We start from the raw sequence: 22,095 nt of genomic DNA on the forward strand, positions 1-22,095 counted from the left end.
ATACAAGAGTTAAGGCTGGGCGTGGTGGCTCATGCCTATAATCCCAGCACTTTGGGAGGCCTAGGCAGGCAGATCACCTGAGGTCAGGAGTTTGAGGCCAGCCTGGCCAACATGGCGAAATCCCCGCCTCTACTAAAAATACAAAAAAATTAGCCAGGCGTGATGGTGGGCGCCTGTAATGCCAGCTACTCAGGAGGCTGAGGCAGGAGAATCGCTTAAACCCGGGAGGCGGAGGTTGCAGTGAGCTGAAATTACACCAGTGCACTCCAGCCTGGGTGACAAGAGCAAAACTCCATCTCAAAAAAGAAAAAGAAGAAAAAAAAAAAAGGAGTTAGGGATGGAAGGATCAGAAATAAAATCTACTATCTTTTCATTTAGACCTCTATTCCCAAAGAAATAATATTAGAAGTTATCAATCTAGTGATTCACTTATAATATTTAACCTCAGCCATTTCTGTAATCTTTATGAGTTGAATTAAAAGGTCTAAAGGTCTGATCTGTTTTAAGAACTGATAATCTATGGTGCATAGTATTACCTTATCAGTGGGAGACAGAATTGTAGAAAACAAATACTCTCTTCTCAGCCCTAACCCACCTTTCATGAAAAAGTTCTATAAAAATGATGCATATTTATGAAAGAATGGGGCAGGAAATGAATTTACTTTTTAAATCTGTCTGCCTTCACAAACCAAGATTCTGCACACAAGATGAAATTCTACAGGGGAGAATGGAATTTTTTCTGTCTTTACTTTAACATTTGGACACAATTTTGAAAAGCAGGAAATGAAACAATAAACAATGATACATATACTACGAAGTAAGGTAATGAAGAATCTTAACTCACCATTTTTTAGGTTTTGTTAATGGTTTGTATTTGCTGTATTTTACACGCCACTCAAGAACTTCTTTACAGCGCTGACATACTCCATCATGAAGTTTTGCATTAATTTTCTTAAAAACAAACAGAAAGACAAATTGAGAATTTCACGTGTGAGCCAGCATTGCAAATCCCACAAAAGAATATATGAGATGTTAAGTTTTAAAATATAACTGAACCTTAATCTGCATAACAATTTATGATATATTATGTATTTTTATGTATATTACTCAATTTGTTATTTTTTTTTAACAAAGGCAATGGTTCTTTTTTTTTTTTTTTGAGACAGTCTCACTCTGTCGCCCAGGCTGGAATGCAGTGGCACAATTTTGGCTCACTGCAACCTCCACCTCCCGGGGCTCAAGCGATTCTCCTGCCTCAGCCTCCTGAGTAGCTAGGATTACAGGCACGCGCCACCATGCCCAGCTAATTTTTTGTATTTTGGTAGAGACAGGCTTTCACTATGTTGCCCAGGGTGGTTTTGAACTCCTGAGCTCAAATGATACACCCGCCTAGGCCTCACAAAGTGCGCGTATTACAGGTGTGAGTCACTGGGCCCAGCCCTCATCTAGAAAATTTTTAACCTTCCCATTGATTCTGATGTATACATATGTTAAAACTCAAACTGCACAGTTAAGATACGTGTATTACATAGTATGTAAGTTATATTTCAAAAAAACATAATAATAAAAAAGAAAAGCTTGCTCATATTTGAAGACTACCATTTCAACAATTCAAATCCTCCCAGTGAGTTGGAATTAAACTGAGAAATTGGGCTGTCCTGAATTGACAGTTTGTTGAAGAGAACAGAGACTGAAATTTGAGGAAGGGGTGTCAGGCAGAAGCGGCTGGAAGCAAAAAGGCATTTCATTTTTCAATTTTATCCTTTTGAATTCTCATGTTAGAAAAGTTTTAGAAAAGCTCCCCCTACTAACTTGGTTTCTTCAAACTTAAAAAATATGTATTCATATGTGAATATCTGTGGTAGAGAAAGGGCTTTATAAGTTAAAGTTTTTTTATTATAATTTTCTTTTCAAAATGTGTTGGGAAAGAAGGAAGATAGGAAAAATTTAAATGTGTCATGTATTTTCTCTAATAGTTTTATATTTTGTAACATACTCATTTGATTCAGGACACAGACTATATATTTTCACTGAGTACTCTGAGAATTCTCTCGTTTGCTTTGGCTGTGGAAGCTTGGTCTTTGCCTATTGTTGGAATAATGAACAGAAGACATTTAAAATTTTCTTTGCTTCTTTTGTTTTCTTTTTAAATTTCTCAGGGGAAGAAAGAAATGCATCACAAGTATGCAGATTCTTTGGGAGGCTATTAGATATTAAGTTAAAAGCACAAAGTTTAGATCAGATCATCTGAAAGAAACAATTTTTGAATAGCGCTTGATATTCTTGAAAGTTCTAAACAAGAAGATAAAATATTTGAAAAAACATTTATTCAACGAGAAAATATTTCAGGAATATTGTGAAAAACCATAAATTAAGCTGTGAATATATTTCATTTTATTTAATTTTTCTCTTTCTTCAAGGAATCTTCACCATCAGGAAGTGTGAACATATTATTTAACTTTGCCATGAGAAATACATTCTGTTACTTACAAATTGTGTATAGGTGCATTCTTTCCTTCTGGACATAGATGGAGAGTCCCAGTTCCGCATGCTACTATATTCCCTCCTTACTCTGGGCCCCTAACTGTTGCCAGAAAGAAGGGAATCTGTACCTACACACCAAACTCTTCATCCTCTCAACCTTTGTACTTACTAATAGTTATCATGGACAAAGCTAGCTAAGAAACACAGAATCAAAGTTTACATGCATCATTTGTCTACTCTGTTGTCCAGAACATCTTACTAAGCATTACTTATATTTCCTTAAGTGATTGACTTTGAACTATGACTTCAATATGAATGTGATATTATACTTCCTAATTGGAATATCCTTAGAACACAGAACATTTCATTATCTGCAATTTTATTACATATAACACATTCTGCTTGTTAACTAGGAAGCATTCTTTGGTTCCTTGTTTGTTTCTGTATCCAATTTCTGACCAGTTCATCTTGATTTACAAAGCTGTGCACAGTTTGGAAACTGGTTTCTTTAGGGTGGATCAACAGTAGAACAAAACAAGTCTTTGTGGGAACTTGTCCTGTGAGTGATGTGTGAAGCAGTATAAAGAGATACGCTGTGCAGGGTTCACATGACTAACAGGCACTACTATCAAATTAAACTTGATTTTTATGTGTTAAGAAATTAATGAGAGTAAGAATGAGAAACAATAGTATTTTTCACTTAAAAATAGGCACAGAAGAAAGAAAAGTGTATACCTGTTTTACCATACTTTGCCAAAATAGAAGTGAATTCCAGAGATGTGAGCAAAGAAAGTTAATCCTAGTTTTAGGAATCCTTCTGCCTGGGGGAAAGGAAATGACAATCTTACCTTATTCACCTTTATATTTACAATTAACCCTATTTTGGCAATTACTTTTAGTATATTCCTCATGGTAGAAGATCATAGGTAATTAAGGTTAAAATTGAAGTCTGCCCAAATATAAAATCAAAAGTTTTATAAATACAAAAGCTTATAAAGGTCATTTAGTTCGTTCAACAAGCTACTTTCCAGATTTTTGAAGAAAAAAAAAATCTTCAGTGGAAGAGTCCACTGAACTTAGGAAACAGTGAAAGAAGAAACCCTTACTTATCAAATGAATACTTTTCAAAGTTAGAATAAACTTCAGGAACATCAAAAAGCATGCCTACTTAATACATACATAATGTCTTAAAAATGTGTTAGCCATCATTCCTACATCTTTTTTTTTTTTTGAGACAGAGTCTTGTTCTGTTGCCCAGACTGGTGTACAGTGGGGCGATCTCAGCTCACTGCAACCTCCGCCTCCTGGGTTCAAGCAATCCTCTTGTCTCGGCCTCCTGAGCAGCTGGGATTACAGGCGTGCACCAGCATGCCAGCTAATTTTTGTATTTTTAGTAGAGATGGGGTTTTGCCATTTAGCCAGGCTGGTCTCAAACTTCTGGCCTCAACTGATCGCTTTCCTTGGCCTCCCAAAGTGCTGGGATTATAGGCGTGAGCCACTGCACCTGGCCCATACAACATATATTTTAGAGTAAGCATTGTTACTGCTGCTTTAAGCATTCTATTTGTTGTCAAACAATACATCTTTAACACAGTAATGCCATACAGAAATTGGGTGAGAAAGGGCCGGGTGCGTTGGCTCACACGTGTAATCCCAGCACTTTGGGAAGCCAAGGCAGGCAGATCACCTGAGGTCGGGAGTTCAAGAGCAGCCTGACCAACACGGAGAAACCCTGTCTCTACTAAAAATACAAAATTAGCTGGGGTGGTGGCGCATGGCTGTAATCCCATCTACTTGGGAGGCTGAGGCAGGAGAATCTTTTGAATCTGGGATTTGGATGTTGCACTGAACTGAGATCGTGCCATCGCACTTCAGCCTGGGCAATAAGAGCGAAACTCTCTCTCAAAAAAAAAGAAGAAAAAAAAAAAGAAGCTGAGTGAGAAAGGACTTCAACTCCTAAGAAGGTAGCAGGAACAAATTGTAAATATTTTATCTGTACCAATATGCTGATGCTGAAAAATATTTTATAAAATATAAAGTATCATTTAACAGAAGGAAGGTACTATGGTAGGTGAAAAGAAATTTGAATACCATTCAAAAGCAACTAAAATAATTTTTCCTTAGGATTTTTTTTGTACATAATTCTTTCAGAATTTCCAAAGGTAAAACAAAGGCTTATTTATTCCTTTTAATTGAAAACAAAAAAACAAAAACATAATTTAAAAAATGAAATTCTCAAAGAAAAATTCCAATGCCAAATCCAATGCTAAAAATCTATTTCCATAAACTGGCTTTGTTCTTTTCCCTGCAGTATTCTTCCCCTAAAATAAGGTATTTTATGCTACTACTGCTACACTGTTACTCCAGAAATAGAAACTTTTATATCTTATTTAATCATATTTAAAAGTATGTGCTTTGAAATTTGCTAGAAACAGTTCCTTATTCTAAATTTGGCTAGAGGATAAAAGATCCCTGGATTTGGGGGCAAGAACTCACGTGACTAATAACAATAACGTAAAAATCTGACTTTTAGGCTGTGAGTTTCTTTCTTTCTTTTTTTTGAGTTGGAGTCTCACTCTGTTGCCCAGGTTGGAGTGCAGTGGCATGATCTTGGCTCACTGCAACCTCCGTCTCCCGGGTTCAAGTGATTCTCCTACCTGAGCCTCCTAGTAGCTAGGATAACAGGCACACGTCACCACGCCCAGCTAATTTTTGTATTTTTAGTAGAGACAGGGTTTCCCCATGTTGGCCAGGCTGGTCTCGAACTTCTGACCTCAAGTGATCTGCCCACCTTCCCACCTTGGCCTCCCAAAGTGCTTGGATTACAGGTGTGAGCCACAGCACCTGGCTTTAGGCCGTGAGTTTCAAATCATAAACTACATTATTTAAATTCCTTTAAATATGGCTAGAACATTGATGGATATAAAGTATCTTATAAAACACAACCAAAAAATAGATGAGGGAATCAGAATGAGAGAAAAGTAAGGGTAGAAGGGAAATTACAAAGCAGTCAGGAGTGCAGCTGGAAGTGCACTCGTTAGAGATGGGCCACAAATGAAGTCTGAGCTTTCTAGCACCCAGTAAAACATAACTCACTGTCTGTAACATGCCAAAAATCCAGTTTCTCAGAAGCAGCACAACTATTCTTATTACTGAAATGCAAAGTTTCATCTTTCCTACACCATGTGATACGGTAAGCGACGCTCTCAAAAACGTCCTTACAACACAAAGCATTTCACAGAACTGTTTTCTATCCTGGTTCTCAACGTAGGCCAGTGTTATAATGCCAAAACAGAGTGCAATAAAGTTATTCTTAGGTGGACAATGTAGGTACAGATCCCTGACAGTCATAGGATCTACAGGAATGCACTGTATATCATAAGGCCATCTTCAATAAACACTATTTCTCTCAACTTAGCTCTAAAAGCAATCCCTTCTATTATGAGAAATAACAAACTTGCAGAAAACAGTGAAAACAATAATACCAATGCATACCATATGCACACTCCAGAGACAATTATTAACATACTACCTTTTTGCTTTTTGTGTGTATGGGTACAGGTAAAATAACTTATGGACATCAAGACACTTCACTCTTAAAACTCATCATATCCTCGCAATAAAGACTTTCTTGCACTTAACCACAATACTGTTACCACACCTAAGAAAAATGAAAAATAACTCCTTAATGTCACTGAATGTAGTCAGTCTATACTGAAATTTCAACTGCTCCAAAACAGCTTTCAGAGCTGTTTTTTCCTCGCCAAATCAGGATCAGTCAGTATTCAAGTACTGTTTATCTGTTATCTCTCTTTTCAGCTATTTATGTTTTATCCCCTATTACATGAATATTTTTGAAAGTAACAAGCAAGTCATTTTAGAGAATATCTTACACTCTGAATTTGTCCATTTTCTCATGCTGTAATTTAACTCGTTGTTTTATTTCCTATAAAGTAGAAGTTAGGTTTACAGACTTAATTACATCCAGTTTAAATATTTTTTGGATCAGAATAATTCATAGGTGATGCTGCTACTGTTGTGTACTTCGTATTACTCCAAGTCAGGAGGCACATACTGTACAGTTCTCGCCTTGTCAGCAATGCTGAATTTGATAACTTGCTTAAGGTGGTGACCCAGATCTCTTCAAATTATAACAACTACAATAATCTATGGAAGCCATGTTAATGTACCGTACCACAGTAACACTTTCCCTCATGGTTTTAGCATCCACTCATGATCTTTGCCAGAATCATCCATTTTACTAAGCGATGAAGAATGCTAACTCGAATTCTATTCTTTCTATATTAATTTTTTAAAAAAGATTGTCATCTTAAATCAGTTTAGAGAAGTACATACATACCAAAAAATTCACCCATTTTAAGTATACAGTTCTAATGAATCTGACAACCAAACTTCCAATACTTCCATCACTCCAAAAAGTTATCTAATTCCCCTTGGTTGTCAATCCCTTCTCCTACCTCCCAGGTAATAATGATTTCAAATCTGCTCCTACAGTTTTGCCTTTTCCAGCATGTCATGTAAATGAAATGGTTAAGTATACAGCCATTTGAGGAGCTCATTCCTTTTTATTGGTGAATAGTATTCCATTGTATAAATTACCATAATGTTTATTCAATTCACCAATTAAAGGACAGTTGGAGTTGTTTCTAGTTTGGAGTGCTAATAAATATTTGCATACAAGTTTTGTGTGGACATATTTTTTATCTTGGGTTAATTACTTGGAATGATATAGTTGGGTTGTATAATGGAATGCTTAATTTTATGAGAAACTATTAGTTTTTCAATGTTGCTGTGCCATTTTGCATTTACACCAGTCATATATGAAAATAGTTTTTCTATATTATTTCCTGGACTTGAAATTTTATTTTTTACTTTAGTCATTCGAATAGGTATGTAGTGTTATCTCATTATGATTTCAATTTCCATTTCTCTAATGAATAATAATGTTGAACATCTTTTGATGTGTTTACTTGCCATCGTGGGTTGTTTGCTTGTTTCTTTAAGAGACAAAATCTCACTCTGTTGCCCAGGCTTGCGTGCAGTGGCATGATCATCGCTCACTGCAACCTCAAATTCCCGGGCTCAAGTGATCCTCCCGTCTAAGCCTCCCATGTAGTCAGGATTACAGGCATAAACTACTGTGCCTGGTCCCACCTTGTATTTTCTTTGGTTAAGTGTCTATTCAAATCTTTTGCCTTTTTTTCTAAAATTGGATCACTCATTTTCTTATTTTTGAGATGTGAGAGTTCTATATATTAATATATTCTGGATTAACAGCACTTTATCAGATGTATGCTTTGCAAATATATTCTCCCAATCCATGCTTTCATTTCCATTATCTTAATAGTTTTTCCTAAGAGCAGATCTTTTTAATTTCAAAAAAGAACAATTTATCAATTTTTTTTCATGAATCATACCTTTTGACTCTTGAATAAAAAAATCTTAATCTGTTTTCTTCTACAAGTTCAATAATTTTATGTTTTACATTCAGTCTATAATCTATTTTGAGTTAATTTTTGGTTGTGCATAGTGCAGAATCCAAGTAGAGGTTCTTTTAAAATTACATACAGATGTACAATTGTTCCAGCACCATTGAAATGCCTTTGTACCTTTCTCAAAAATTAAGTATGTGTAGGTCTCCTTCTGGATTCAGATCCTGTCACATTAATCTATGTGTCTAGTCTTTCACCAATGTGTTGATTCCTGTAGCTTTATGGTAAGTCTTGAAATCAGTACTTCAATTCTTCCAACTTTTTTTGTTTCCAAAATTGTTGGCTATTCTAATTCCTCTGCTTTTCTATATAAATTTTAGAATCTGTTTGTTGATTTTAACAACAACAAAAAACTCGGCTATGATTTTGATTAGGATTACACTGAAACTGTAAATCAACCTTGGGAAGAACTGACATCTTAACACTCAATTTTTCAGTCCATGAACATTCCATTCCTTATTAGATAAATCCTACTCATTTGTAATATATTGTTCTTTTTATATATTGACGAGTTCCATATGCTAATATTTGGTTAATGATTTTGGAATATATATGCATGAGGAATCATACTCTATAGTAATTTGGAGTTTTTTTCCCAATGTCTTTGGTTTTGGTTTTGTCTGTTTTGGTTCTCAGGTGCTGGAGAATTTATATATCTTAGAAGAACACAAGAGAAGAAAGTCATACAATAATAAGAAAATCACACATAAGAAAATCATACAATAATATAGTATTGTATATATATTATTTTTTACTAGACTTTATTACTTTTATAGATGAAAAATACCTCTACAGATCAATTTTATAGAGTTAAAACAATATGAATCTTTACATATAAATATTCAAAATATAGAAATTTTATAAAAATACAGATAAAGAATAAAGACAAGTCCTATCACTCAGAGATTCTATACTTTGCAGCACTTCAAGTACACATTTACATAAGTTCACATTTTGTCCACATGTGCTGTTTTATAACTTATTATTCATTTTTCCATAATATATATACTTTCAAAGTATGTCTTTATTGGCTGTACTATAGTCTCTCAGAGTAATACTATAATTTACTTAACCTATTATCTATTATTTGACAGTTTAAATGTTTCCAATTTCTGAATATATGTATTTTAAATATATTGGGCTATAAATATCAGAAAACTTCTAATAAACATGTAAATTCTCATCCCATTATATTTATACATAACAAGTTCTGGTCCCATATCAACAACATTGTAAGAAAATAACAGGAATTTTATTAGATGCAAAATCTCATAGTAAAAAATAAATGTCCCTTTCTTTGGTCAAGTGCGTACTACTCCCTTATTAAGTTTCTCTAAAAAGAGTTTACATGTACGGATAAGAGAAAAAAATAGTTCATGTTCTTGTTTTAATTGCCAATGTACCAATACAGAAATCATTACAAAATGATTTTATTTTGTAAACATTGTTGCTATTATAATAAAGTATACAACAAGTCTCAAATTTGTGTATTACTCAACTCAACTGACTTGTGTTTTTAAAAAATGACCAAACTTAGAATGAGTACACATAATTATTTGGATAGTGAGGCAAATGTTTCCTACTACTGTCTGTAAAAACTTGCTTTGCTTTTTTATCCTGGCAGTTAAGATTTTTTCAAAGAATAGAAGACATTGATGGTTTCCTTTTTGAAAAAGGAATTAAAATTCTTGCTATAATCAACTTACTACACTTCCAATAGACAGAACACCCCTACTATATGAACACTTTCAAACCTATAAGCCCTTTTAAAATGTGATATGAAGTAATAATTTGAATGTGCACTATCCTCAAAAATACCTTATTTGGACAAGTTACTGAGCATTACTATTTTTATGTATTTTATTATTTCACAAAATGAGCTAGTCATACAAATAGCCCAGAAATACTTTTGAAATGAGTTCTGGTAGTAAAATTGGTTTTATTGTCACTTAAGGAAAAATATAAAATCAAAGTTATTACTAGCTTCTTTTTCTTCTTTTTAGGAAATTACATTTGTTCCACATAACTAAAGTAATCAACATTTATAAGAATTCTTCACAAAAACTTAAGTCCAAGTTGAGCAAATTTATTACCCTAAAAATCCTGATATGCATACATATGTCAATATTTCAGTAACTAATATTTGATTTTTTATCTATAAAAATGTAATTAAAAGATATCTAAAATATAGGTGATATAGATCTGCACTGTGAGCTAAAATAATATTCTCTGAAGTTTAGTCCATCTTGCTCCCATTCACTCTAAAATCATCACAAGTTTTTAAAACACCAATAACAAACTGAGAAGTGAAAGTATATACTAGAAATACTCAAAATGATCCTCTTGTTCAATATACTCACAATTATCTTTTTCTAGTCAAGAAATAATATTTATTTCCCTTGTCCCATTTTCCTTGTTACTGTTAGAATCTTTAACAAATGACATCTACAAAAATGAACAATCACATTTTTATCCAAAGACTGAATATAAAATGAGTTCTGATCATCCCAAACAGAGAACTATTCTTTCAATAAGTGGGTAAAGCTATTGTCAGTTGCAATTATGCAGACAGGGTCTGTGTACAAACTAACCACTGCTTTATTTCAGCAACCAAGCAAACTACCTAGATTTTCACTGACAAACCTAATGCATACACAAAGTGGAGCCACACCTACCTACAGGCAGAAACATGCTATGGCAGTACCTTTTTCTGGCAGTTGAGAAAACCTATTTAAGCAACTTTATTTTCCCAAGTATATTTTTCTCACTTACTTTTAAGGAAATTAAAATAGGTTGGCATTGTATTTTAACAAATAAATATTTGTGAAGCATTCTAACAAACACTGCACTGATAAATCTATCACAACTTTGAAAGTTTCAACAGGTCGGGTAAGGTGGCTCAGGGCTATAATCCCAACACTTTGGGAAGCTGAGATGGAAGGATCACTTGAGTCCAGGAGTTTGCGACCAGCCTGGGCAACACAGGGAGATCCTATTTCTACAAAAAAATGAAAATTAGCCAGGCAAGGTGGTGCACACCTGTGGTCCCAGCTACTCGGAAGCTGAGGTGGGAGGATTGCTTGAGCCAGGGAGGTCAAGGCTGCAGTAAACTGTGATCATACCACTGGTGACAGAGTAAGACCCTGTCTCAAAAAAAGAAAAAAAAAAGAAAAAAAAAAGCTTGAACAAAGACTCCAGTATGAAGATTTTTAATTTTCTCCATTCCATTCCAATTCAGGAAGGTGTGTTATGAACATTAGAAAATATTTTTAAGAAAGGACCTACAGTGCAATGTTTTTAAATTATCTTTGACCTATCTTCATTATTAACTATGAGATGCTCGTAGTAAATAATAACCCAAGAAAAACTCATGTAAATGGAAACAAATAGCTATATTGTTGCAGCAGTAATATGGGAAGCAGACCTTTCCTTCCTCAAAATTTTGAATGCCAATGGTTTTATCCAGAAATAATATGTCTTTCCTGAAAAAAAGACTCTCTCTACAAGTAGAGTAGTACTTTCAATCCCATTTGCTCCTTCTCAAGATCTTGCCAATACAACTCCTTCTTTTAGTCATCAACTTTGTCTCTCAACCCTGTTCAGTCCCTTCTTTTCACACTATTTTCTCCAGGTCAACTGAATGCGTAACTACAGCCTCAGCAATGAGCTCAACGAAGACTACATCCAAAACTATGTCCCTAGTGCTAACTCATGTCTCTCTGGAAGTTCTGATGTCTCAGATTGCAGGCAAGATACCCATTTTTCTCCTCACAGAGATCCTTGAGACACCTCAAATTCAAAGACTAAACGGCAATCACTCAATTAGCAATACAATCTGTTCCTCTTGTGTACCAAACCTCATCTTTAAAAATCTTTAGATTAAAAAAAAAATCTTAGGTCACTTTTTTTACTTCTTCCTCTCCTTTCACCTTTGTATCTCTTTACTTCCTTATATAATCTGTATTACTGAAGTGGCCTCTCACACAGAAGATGGGTTACAGAGTAAAGATGGAGCGAGTGAGACCAAACAGCCAAGAGTTATTTTGCTTCCATGTTTTTCCACTGGTAAATACACATAGCATAAAATTTACCAACGGAACAATTTTTATGTGTATAGTTCAGTGGTATTAAAAACATTCATATTGTACAACCATCACCATCCATGTCTAGAACTCTTTTCATCTTCCAAATCTGAAAGACATAACTCATTTTCCCTTCTTCCTAGCCCCTGGCAACGATCATGTCATTTTCTGTCTCTATAATTTTATCACTTTAAGTATCTCATGTAAGTGGAATTATAGAGTATTTGTCTTTTTTGGGGGGAGGGAGCAGGGTCTCGCTGTGTTGTCCTGGCTGATCTCAAACTGCTGGCCTCAAGTGATCTTCTTGTCTCAGTATCCCAAAGTATAGGATTATAGGTGTGAGCCACTGTGCCTGGCTAACATTTGTCTTTTTGTGACTGGCTTATTTCACTTAGTATAATGTCCTTGATGCTGTAGAATACGTCAGAATTTCCTTTCTTTTTAAGGCTAATATTACATTGTATGTATATAACATATTTTGCTTATCTACTCTTCCCTAGATGGATACTTCAGTTGTTTCTAGGTTTTAGTTATTGTAAATAATGCTGCTATGAACATGGATGTACAAATATCTCTAAAACCCTGCTTTCAATTCTTTTGGGCATATAGCGAGAAGCGAAATTGTAGGATCATATAATGATTTTGTTTTTAAGTTTTTGAGAAGCCACCGTGCTGTTATCCAGAGCAGCTGTACCATTTCATATTCCCATGAAGATTAACGAACAAAGGTTCAAATTTTGCCACAGCCTCACAACATGTTAATTTCTGTTTGTTTGTTTTTAAATAATAGTCATCCTAATGAGTATGCAGAGGTATCTTGTAGTTTTCGTCTGTAGTTCCCCAGTGATTAGTGACAAGCATGCTTTTGTGTGCTTATTGACCATTCGTATATCTTTGGAGAAATGTCTACTTAGGTCCTCTGCCCATTTTTGAATTGGGTTGTTTCTTTTGTTGTTGAGTAATAGTTATAGCATTATATATTCTGGCTTTTCTTTTTTTTTTCCTGAGACAGGGTCTTGCTCTGTTGCCCAGGCTGGAGTGCAATGGCACCATCTTGGCTCACTGCGTACTCTGCCTCCCAGGCTCAAGCAATCCTCCTACCTCAGTCTCCTGGGTAGCTGGGACTACAGGCACACGGCACCACACTTGGCTAACTTTTGTATTTTTTAGTAGAGACAGGGTTTTGCTGCATTGCCCAGGTTGGTCTCAAACTCCTTGGCTCAAGTGATCCACCTGCCTCGGCCTCCCAAAGTGCTGGGATTACAGATGTGAGCCACCGTCCTCGACCATATATTCTGGCTATTAATCCCTTATCAGATATATGGTTTGCACACATTTTCTCCCATTCTATGAGTTGCCTTTCTACTTGGTTGGTGTCTTTTGATGGAAAAACATGTTTAAATTTTCAGCAAAGCCAAATACTGACAGCAGAAAGAGAAAGTGAGGCATTTATTGCAAGGTGCCAATCAAAGAGAACTGGGCAGCTCGTGCCTGAATTCCCAGATGGCTTACAGGTAAGGGTTTTTTTGTTTGTTTGTTTTGAGACAGTGTTTGTTTTGTTTATTTGTTTTGAGACAGTGTCATGCTCCGTTGCCCAGGCTGGAGTGCAGTTCAAGTGATTCTCATGCCTCAGCCTCCCAAGCAGCTGGGATTACAGGTACCTGCCACAACACCCGTCTAATTTTTGTATTTTTAGTAGAGACAAGCTTTCATCATGTTGGCCAGGCTGTTCTCAAACTCCTGACCTCAGGTGATCTGCCCACCTTTGCCCCTCAAAGTGCTGGGATTACAGGCATAAGCCACCGTGCCCAGTCCAGGTAATGGTTTTTAAAGGCGGGTGACAAGCAAAGTCATAAATCAATACATGGAGACTATACATTGGCTTGACCTAAAAAGGAGGGACATCTTGAAGTGGGAGCACACAGGTCATAGGTGGATTCAAATATTTTCTGGTTAGTGATTGGTTAAGGAGGTAAAACTTTGTCTAAAAATTTGGGATCAGAAAAAAAAAAGTCAGCTCTGGCTTATGGGCATGACCTTCTTCTGAAGGTTCCTCAGAAAGAAAATTAGAACAACCAATAGCAGTTAGAGTTTAGTTCTCAGTTCCCCCTTATCTGAGGTCTATGCGCCAGCACATCCATCTAGTGTGAGTCCAAGTTTCTGAAAAGCAACTCAAAGACGTATGTTATGATGTTATTGTTAGTTTCTACAGGGGACAAAATATCTCCTGAATATAACTTCCTTGGCTATGTGTTAAGTTACTATTACACGTAACATGGCCCCAAAGCCCAAGGGCAGTCTAGCGATTCAGATATGCCAAAGAGAAGCTGTGGAGTGGTTCCTTTAAGTGAAAAGGTGAAAGTTCTCAACTTAGAAAAAACAAATTTTGTATGAGGTTGCTAAGATCCATGGTAAGAATAAATCTATCTGTAAAATTGTGAAGCAGGAAAAAGCTGGAACATTTCCTCCTGCAGATAACGGGGGGTTATTGTAAATGATGAGTCACTTCTCTCTCGCTGCCTTCAAAATTCTTTGTCTTTGGTTTTTAACAGTTTGATTATAATGTATCTCAATGTGGGTCTCTAAATTCACCTAACTTGGAGTTCTTTGAGCTTCTTGGATGTTTATATTCACGTTTTTCATCAAGTTTGGGAAGTTTTCAGGCATTATTTCTTCAAATATTCTGCCACTTTCTCTCTTCTTCTCCTGGAATCCCCACGATATGTAAGTTGCTCCACTTAACGGTATCCCACAGATTCTTTAGACTCTGTTCACTTTTTTCCAATCTTCTCTTTTATGTTTCTCATACTTGACAATTTCCATTGTCCTATCTTCAAGTATACGAATACTTTCTTCTGCCTGCTGAAAAGTGCCTTTGAATCCCTCTAGTAAATGTTTCACTTTAGTTACTCTACTTTCAGCTCCGGAATTTCTTTTTGGTTTCTTTTTAGGATTTTTCTTTATTGATATTTATATTTTATTCATATATCATTTTCTTGACTCCACATCTTTCTTTAGTTCTTTAAGTATCTTTTGGACAGCTGTTTCAAAGTCTTTAATAGATCCACCATCAGTTCTTTTTCAGGGGCGGTTTCTGTTGATTTATTTACTTTTTTCCTTTGAATGAGCCATATTTTCCGTTTCTTTTATGCCTTATGATTTTTTTTCTTGAAAACCGAATATTTGAATCAAATAACATAGTAACTCTGGACGTTAGATTCTCTCCTTTCCCCAGGGTTTGCTTTTTTTGTTTGTTTTGTTTTTTATTATTGTAGACTGTCTCATAAAGATGGAATGATCTAGATTCAATAAATGGTTACACACAAAATGCCTAGTACAGAGCTGAGGCAATGTCATGACTCTGTAGAAGAGCAACTATTAAGCCAGTTCTCAATCTGTAGTGTCTATAAGGCCCTACTGAAGAGTGTATCAAAAATCAGATTTCTAGGCCCTACATTCTGAGACTGTGGTTTTGTAACTCAGGAGTTTCTGTTGTGTAGACAATACTTTGACAACCTACGGTTAAGGGATGGGGAGTGCACTAGAGCAAGTAAGGTATGATTAATGCCAAGAAAGAGTTCAGACAGAATGAGCTTCTGTGAAAATAATCTCTTCCTCCCCCGACCACTTCTCAAGGTAAGGTAGACCTACGTGTACAATCTGAGTGTGTGTGCTCCTTGGAAAGCTACTCACGTAGACTGGAGTATCAGATCTGAGCAAGAAATACAGGAGAAGGCAATTACTAGAATAGTTTCATGTATGATTTGAGGAGCACATCTATCAGAATCACAGATGAGGCTTGTTAAGAATGATCATTCCTGGACTCAACCCTAAGATATATTAAGAATGTCTGGCACCTGGGATTCTGCATTTTAAACAAGCTTTCCAGATGATCCTTAAGCACACCAAAGTCTAAGAACCACTGCCCTAGGCAGCTAAAGCAAACTGACATTTCTAGAGGTATGTGTTCCCTACCTCACCTCTGCTACTGGGAATACTATTAAGGACATGATGTACTTTTCCTGAGAAAGTTATGATTCTTATAGTTTAAACAACACTGGTTAGTGTAGCTGAGAAAAAATAAATCACTGACAAGTGTATAGTACCTTCTGCTTAAAAATCAATTTTTACAATTAATTAAATCATTTCCTTACAACTATCTTGAGGGATCAATAGTACTATTCCTATCTTATATAGGAAGAAACAAATCCAGGCAGGTTTAATAATCTGTCCAAGATCCCACATCTACCAAATATTACAACCAGGGCTCAAGACCATGCCTCTGACTCTAAATTTAATCATCTGCCCCACTATTCCATACTGCCTCTCTTTTGGAAACTAAATCTTAGACTGATTTTTAGTTTCACCATTCAAAGCATTGATTCTTTGGGGTGATTAATTTTGAGCTCCAAACAAGTGACTTAAAGAAAGCTTTGAAACATACAGTGTTTACAGACTAAACATTCTGGAGATTGTTTCAGGTATCTGATACATTAGTCTAGCATATGCAGAAACAGTCTCCAGAACAATCTCTGAACTGACAGGAAAAGATATGGTAGAAGCATAAGTCAGGAATCCAGAAGAGCTATCATTTAAGAAGCTTTTCCAAAATCATGTATCAAAAGGCATCACCCCCAGATGTAATTTTTCCCAGATTCTCACTCTGTATGACTAAAGTCCCTTAATTCAGACAGGGGTTGACATGGGTACCGCACTGTATAGAAATCATCTGTTTTCTGGATTGACTTCCTCCATGGTCAGAAAAATAAAGTTTATATCAATAGTTTCTGGCCTTTATTCCTATTCCTGAAATTTAAGCCAAATCTAAACACCATGAAGGCTGGGAGACTATTCCTTCTTTCTCACTCTTTCCATTGTCTTACCTCTGCCTTAGTTATAAGTTCAAAGGTCAGACCAAATTTGCCAGTGAATCTAAAATTAGGAACATGCTAAGAAATGTAGGTAATTTCTAGATCAGTGATTCTCAACCTTTGTTTGTGTCTTTTTTTTTTTTTTTTTTTTTTAAGACAGAGTCTTGTTCTGTCACCCAGATAGAGTGCAGTGGTGGGATCATGGCTTACTGTAGCCTCAACCTCCCAGGCTCAAGTGATCCTCTCACCTCAGTCTCCCTAGTAGCTGGGACCACAGGCATGTGCCACCATGCCTGGCTTTTTTTTTTTTTTTTTGGTACAGACAGAGTCTCACTATGTCACTATGTTGCCCAGGCTGGCCTCCAACCCCTGGGGCTCAAGCAATCCTCTCACCTCAGCCTCCCAAAGTGTTGGGATTACAGATGTGAGCCAACATACCTGGCCTGTTTCTGTCTTTACTGTCCGCATGGCCATACCTTCATCATCATATACAGAAAGTGGTATATCATAAATAACAGGAGAGTAACAAGTATTTTGGGGAAAAACAGGGGAGAGAGAACCTGGAACAGTATCTTCCAACAGAGAATATCCACATGAAAATTAAAGGAAATATAGCTATATGCATGAGTTTCTATCTTCTCAGATCTTCTAGTATCCTTACCATTTAGCTCCCTGCTTGGTTGTTTACGTTTCTGGTCAATGTTCTTTTGCTTACTCAAGTCTGAGTGATTTTATGTGCATGAAACATGGCTGTACTTTGGTCAGGTGTCTAGACAAAAGCATTCTTAAGGAAAAATTATTTAGCTACAAAGTTTATTATAAAATAAGTCTTTTGGTTTTTATTATAAAAATAATAGCAAACTAAATAATTTTTATTCAAAAGACTGCTACCATAAATCTATAAACCACATGTCTAATTCTTTATAAAAATTCTCCTTGCTATTTTTACAACATTCCTGTGGCTAGAAGTAGGTATAATTATCCTCGTTTTGCAGATGAGAAACCCAAGGCTCAAAGAATTAAGAGATTTGCTTGAGGTCACAAAATTAATCAGAAGCAGCAGAGGCAGAATCCATAAAAAGATCTTTAAATTTAAGGCATGCTATTAAGTTACAAGTGGAACATGTGTTCCTATAGCTTTTCAGATCTTCTAAATATTAAAATAAAACACATATACTACTTGGCAGAGCACACATTTTTATTGGTATAGTGTTGTGACTTATTCTAACACTGGTATATTAACTGCTTTGTAAATAGGGCCAAACGTGCTGGCTTGTTCCTAGCCTAGAGTAACGTTAGAGTATTATACATTATGTAAAAGTCACAAAACTTCAAAGTTGGAAAAGTTCATTTAGAGAACAGCACTAATTTTTGCTAAGCAATGTTTCAAGAGAGGAGGATACAGTTTTCTATGATGCTGTTCCCAGATTTTCAATATACTGAGATCTAAACAATGAAGATCTAACTAAATGGTGAGCAACATGGGCCAACCTATGTACAATTCGACTGGAATGCAAAAAGCACCACTAAAGCAGCAATTGTGTAGTGTCATGAGGCAACACACATGTTTTTATAAGCACTCATTAAAAGTTAGTCACCATTTGAGATCTTGTCCAACCGGTATGGTATGCCCCAAGTTAGTGATCTTAAAAGAGACAAACCACTGACTATTGTTTAACATATATTAAACAAAAAGGAAGAATGAGATTTATTTCCTAATAGGGATGTATGGAGTTAAGTCTTTCAATTATAATCATTGGTAATGTCCACAAACCAAATGATTTTATCTTTTAAAAAATCTGCTTCATAAGACATTTACTTGGGGCAGGTGTAAGAGGACAATTACCATCTTAAAACTAACTAACTTCCTCAAAGATAGTTGCCTTGCTCTGGTCATATTAATATGTCACAAGCATAACCTATTTATGATAATAATGAATTCAGGAGTCAACTCACATCAGGAAGAAATTAGATTGTACCGTGATTCATTTGTTTTAATGCTCAGTATTCACATGTGACTTGCCTAACTTCAGTTGAGAGCATTTTCTCACTCTCTTAAAAAAAGAAACAGCAGGAAGAGAATTTTGATGACAAGAATATAAAAATAAGGGATAAAATTAATAAACATTCTCAATGAAGAAGGCAAATTACTTGTAATAAAATACTACATTTTATTTCTAGTTTTGCTCTATCTGAATTTGTCCTATAATTCTTTTCATTTTATTCTCAAATCATCCTTGGGTGAAGGAAAATAAGTGGTACTGTTATTTATTGATATTCTAACTTAAAGAGAGTTGTTATAACTCGCCCAAGGTTATATAAAGAGTGACTCAGTAGCCATGTGAAGAGTCTACTCCTGGTGTGGCCCTGACTCCAGGTTTAGGACACCTTCCAACATATTAAACTGTAAAATGTGTCACAGGTTAGAATTAAGCATAGTCTGTATCATGAGCATCTCTTTGTTGTCTACAGGAACAATCCGAAAAAATATGAGCTAGTATGTACTCCGCACTATGCTAAGCATCTCAAAGATTCAGAAGATTCATAATGCATAGTCCCTTCCTCACAGTGCATGCTATAAATCTGAACAGCAAGCAATATATTCTTAGAGTTAAAATAGTGTTTAAAATAAGAAATTAACTAACTGATTTCTCAAAGTGGGCTTTCAGAAAAATCTGCATTGAGCCAAGGCTAACTGACGGCTCCTGCAGATAGTCACATAAGCCATTGCTTTTTTTTTTGAGACAGAGCCTCACTCTGTTGCCCAGGCTGGAGTACAGTGGCAGAATCTCAATTCACTGCAACCTCTGCCTCCTGGGTTCAAGCGAGTGTCCTGCCTCAGCCTCCCAAGTAGCTGTGATCACAGGATCACAGGATCACAGGATCACAACCACCACGCTCTACTAATTTTTGTATTTTTAGTTAGAGTCGGAGTTTCATCATGTTGGCCAGGCTGATCTCGAACTCCTACCCTCAAGTGATCTGCCCACCTTGGCCACCCAAAGTGTTGGGATTACAGGTATGAGCCACTGTGCCTGGCCATGAAATGCATGTAACTTGATAAAGGATAGACAATAAAGTAATCCAGGTCACTGTTTTTTACAAAGAGGAGAAATCCCATGTTTTTAATGCTACATTACATAAATACTACTACAGTGCAAATATCACTTTACTAATGAACTAAAAATCTACTTCAAGAACTTATCAGCTATTTTTAATTTTAAGCGTTTTATTATAAGAAGGTCTTAGTAACATTACTAGATTGCTTACTATGCTTCTTGTACACTGGTCTTATCTCCCAGCTAGAGTATTAACACTACGAAGGCCAGAATGATAGGCACTCAGACTTTAAAATTTTGATAGCAATACTGATTTTTCGTTTATGGCTTCTCCGCCAACCAAACAAGACAAGCTCGTTAGCTCGCATTTATTTTTAATCCCTAGGTTTGGGTGAAACCTTGAACTATGAGTTTACATTTTTTTTCTTCTGAAAGATACCCTTTCTATTTGTATAATTCTATATAACAACAGCATTAAATTTCACCACCATATTGTCAATCATTTTCAAAGTTAACCCAGTTTTACTAAGTTCTTGGTTCATTAGTTTCTTCTCTCGCATCTTTTTATATTCTGGAGTACATCTCTAAATGTATACTTTTTTTTTTTTTTTTTGACAAACTTTCAGCCTGGATGATTTTTTGTCCTGATATATGAGTGAGCCATAGCTTAGCTCTGTAAGAAATTCTAAATTCAAAATACTCTGTTACCGTATTTTGTAGAACTTGCCCTACTTTTTATGATAATAGATGAGAAGTCTGATGCCTACTTACAGTTGCTTTATAGTTAACCTCTTTTGTCCCTCTGAAAGCTGGTAGCAATTTCTCTGTACCACTGGAGTTTACCAACCTCACCATGATATGTCTAGGTAACATCTTTTTCCCACAATATTCCTAGAAAGCGCTTGATAGAACCCTTCTACTTGAAGGCCTAAGATTTTCCTTAACTTTGGAGGTTTTTTTTTTCTTTTTATCATTTCTTTCTTACCTACCTTGGCTTCTGTATTTCCTTTAGACAGAGTGGCTTTCTTAGCTTGAGCTTCCAAATATCACATTTTATTTCATAAGTTTTACCACTTTGACCTTTTTGACTAGGTTTTAGACAAGCCCATTGGCTTGATCTCCCAAATCGCTAATTTAGTCTTTAACCTTGTCCTATTCAGCCATCCTATTAAGATGTTTACATTTCTGCAACCACAGTGGTAGTTTCTAAGCAATGTTATAGGATTCTTGTTTTTTTTTTTTTTCCAACAGCAGTGTTTGCTGGTTTTTGGACTTTGAAAGCTATTTGAATCATTAAGGATATAATTTAGGATACTTGAGGTTGCAATTGCAGTTTTTAAAAGTATTCTTCTGTGACTTAGATAACCTCTGTTAACTGGGCGTGGGAGGGTTTCTAGCATGTGCTTCATGGTTTCTATTTTCCTAAAAAGTTTAGTCTGCTTAGCTCATATTTATAAATGAGGGCCTAAATCTATATTATCCAATATGGTAACCAGTATTCACATTTGCGAACTAACATTAAATAAAATTAAAATTCCCCAGTTGTGTTGGTTGTATTTCAAGTGCTCAATAGGGACATGTGGTTACTGGCTACCAAAATGGATAGCAATTATCTGGCATATTTCTATCACAGAAAGGTCTGTTGGACAGTACTGCTAGTGATTAAAGAATTGTAGCCATAGAATGCATTACTAAAGCAGAATTGGGAATCACCATTGCTTTGGAAGTGAATTCAGATATTAATTATACAATCCCTGGCTCTGTTGATAGATGAAAAATTAACAGCTATGGCTTTGCTTTAGTATACACAGGGAGCATTTTGCCTCTAAGCACAAGGGCTTCTTTGTTAAGCTCTAAGACCAACAGGGATAAGGTATACTGCTCTGCTTTTCTCTTTCATGGCATTTCCCCACTTTAGAAAGTTATTCTTCTGACTGTCTTGGCATTATTCTAGAGTTTTACTGAAAAAACCTTAACTTCCACCCATATTATATTGCAAATTCATATACTGTGTAGTTGTATAAATCTAATCCTCTCTACTTTATATCTTTAGTTTCCTTAATTTTTAAAATAAAGGTAGGACTTA

The 22,095-nt window shown here is 35.7% G+C and overlaps 1 protein-coding gene across 4 annotated transcripts in view; it reads right to left on the reverse strand.

Annotated features, from left to right (window-relative positions):
• Window positions 1-22,095, reverse strand: part of C13H9orf85 (chromosome 13 C9orf85 homolog) — a 62,025-nt gene that overhangs the window by 26,339 nt on the left and 13,591 nt on the right. For all 4 annotated transcript variants that reach the window (XR_004177840.1, XM_031654141.1, XM_031654140.1 and 1 more), the window contains exon 2: window positions 845-951. Coding sequence is in view for 3 of the 4 variants with exons in the window: in XM_031654141.1 (XP_031510001.1) it covers window positions 845-951 (107 nt within the window). In the remaining variant the exon portion in view is untranslated. The remainder of the gene's footprint in view (window positions 1-844; window positions 952-22,095) is intronic.

Source organism: Papio anubis, chromosome 13 (genome assembly GCF_008728515.1).
Source record: "Papio anubis isolate 15944 chromosome 13, Panubis1.0, whole genome shotgun sequence".
Taxonomy (NCBI): domain Eukaryota; kingdom Metazoa; phylum Chordata; class Mammalia; order Primates; family Cercopithecidae; genus Papio; species Papio anubis.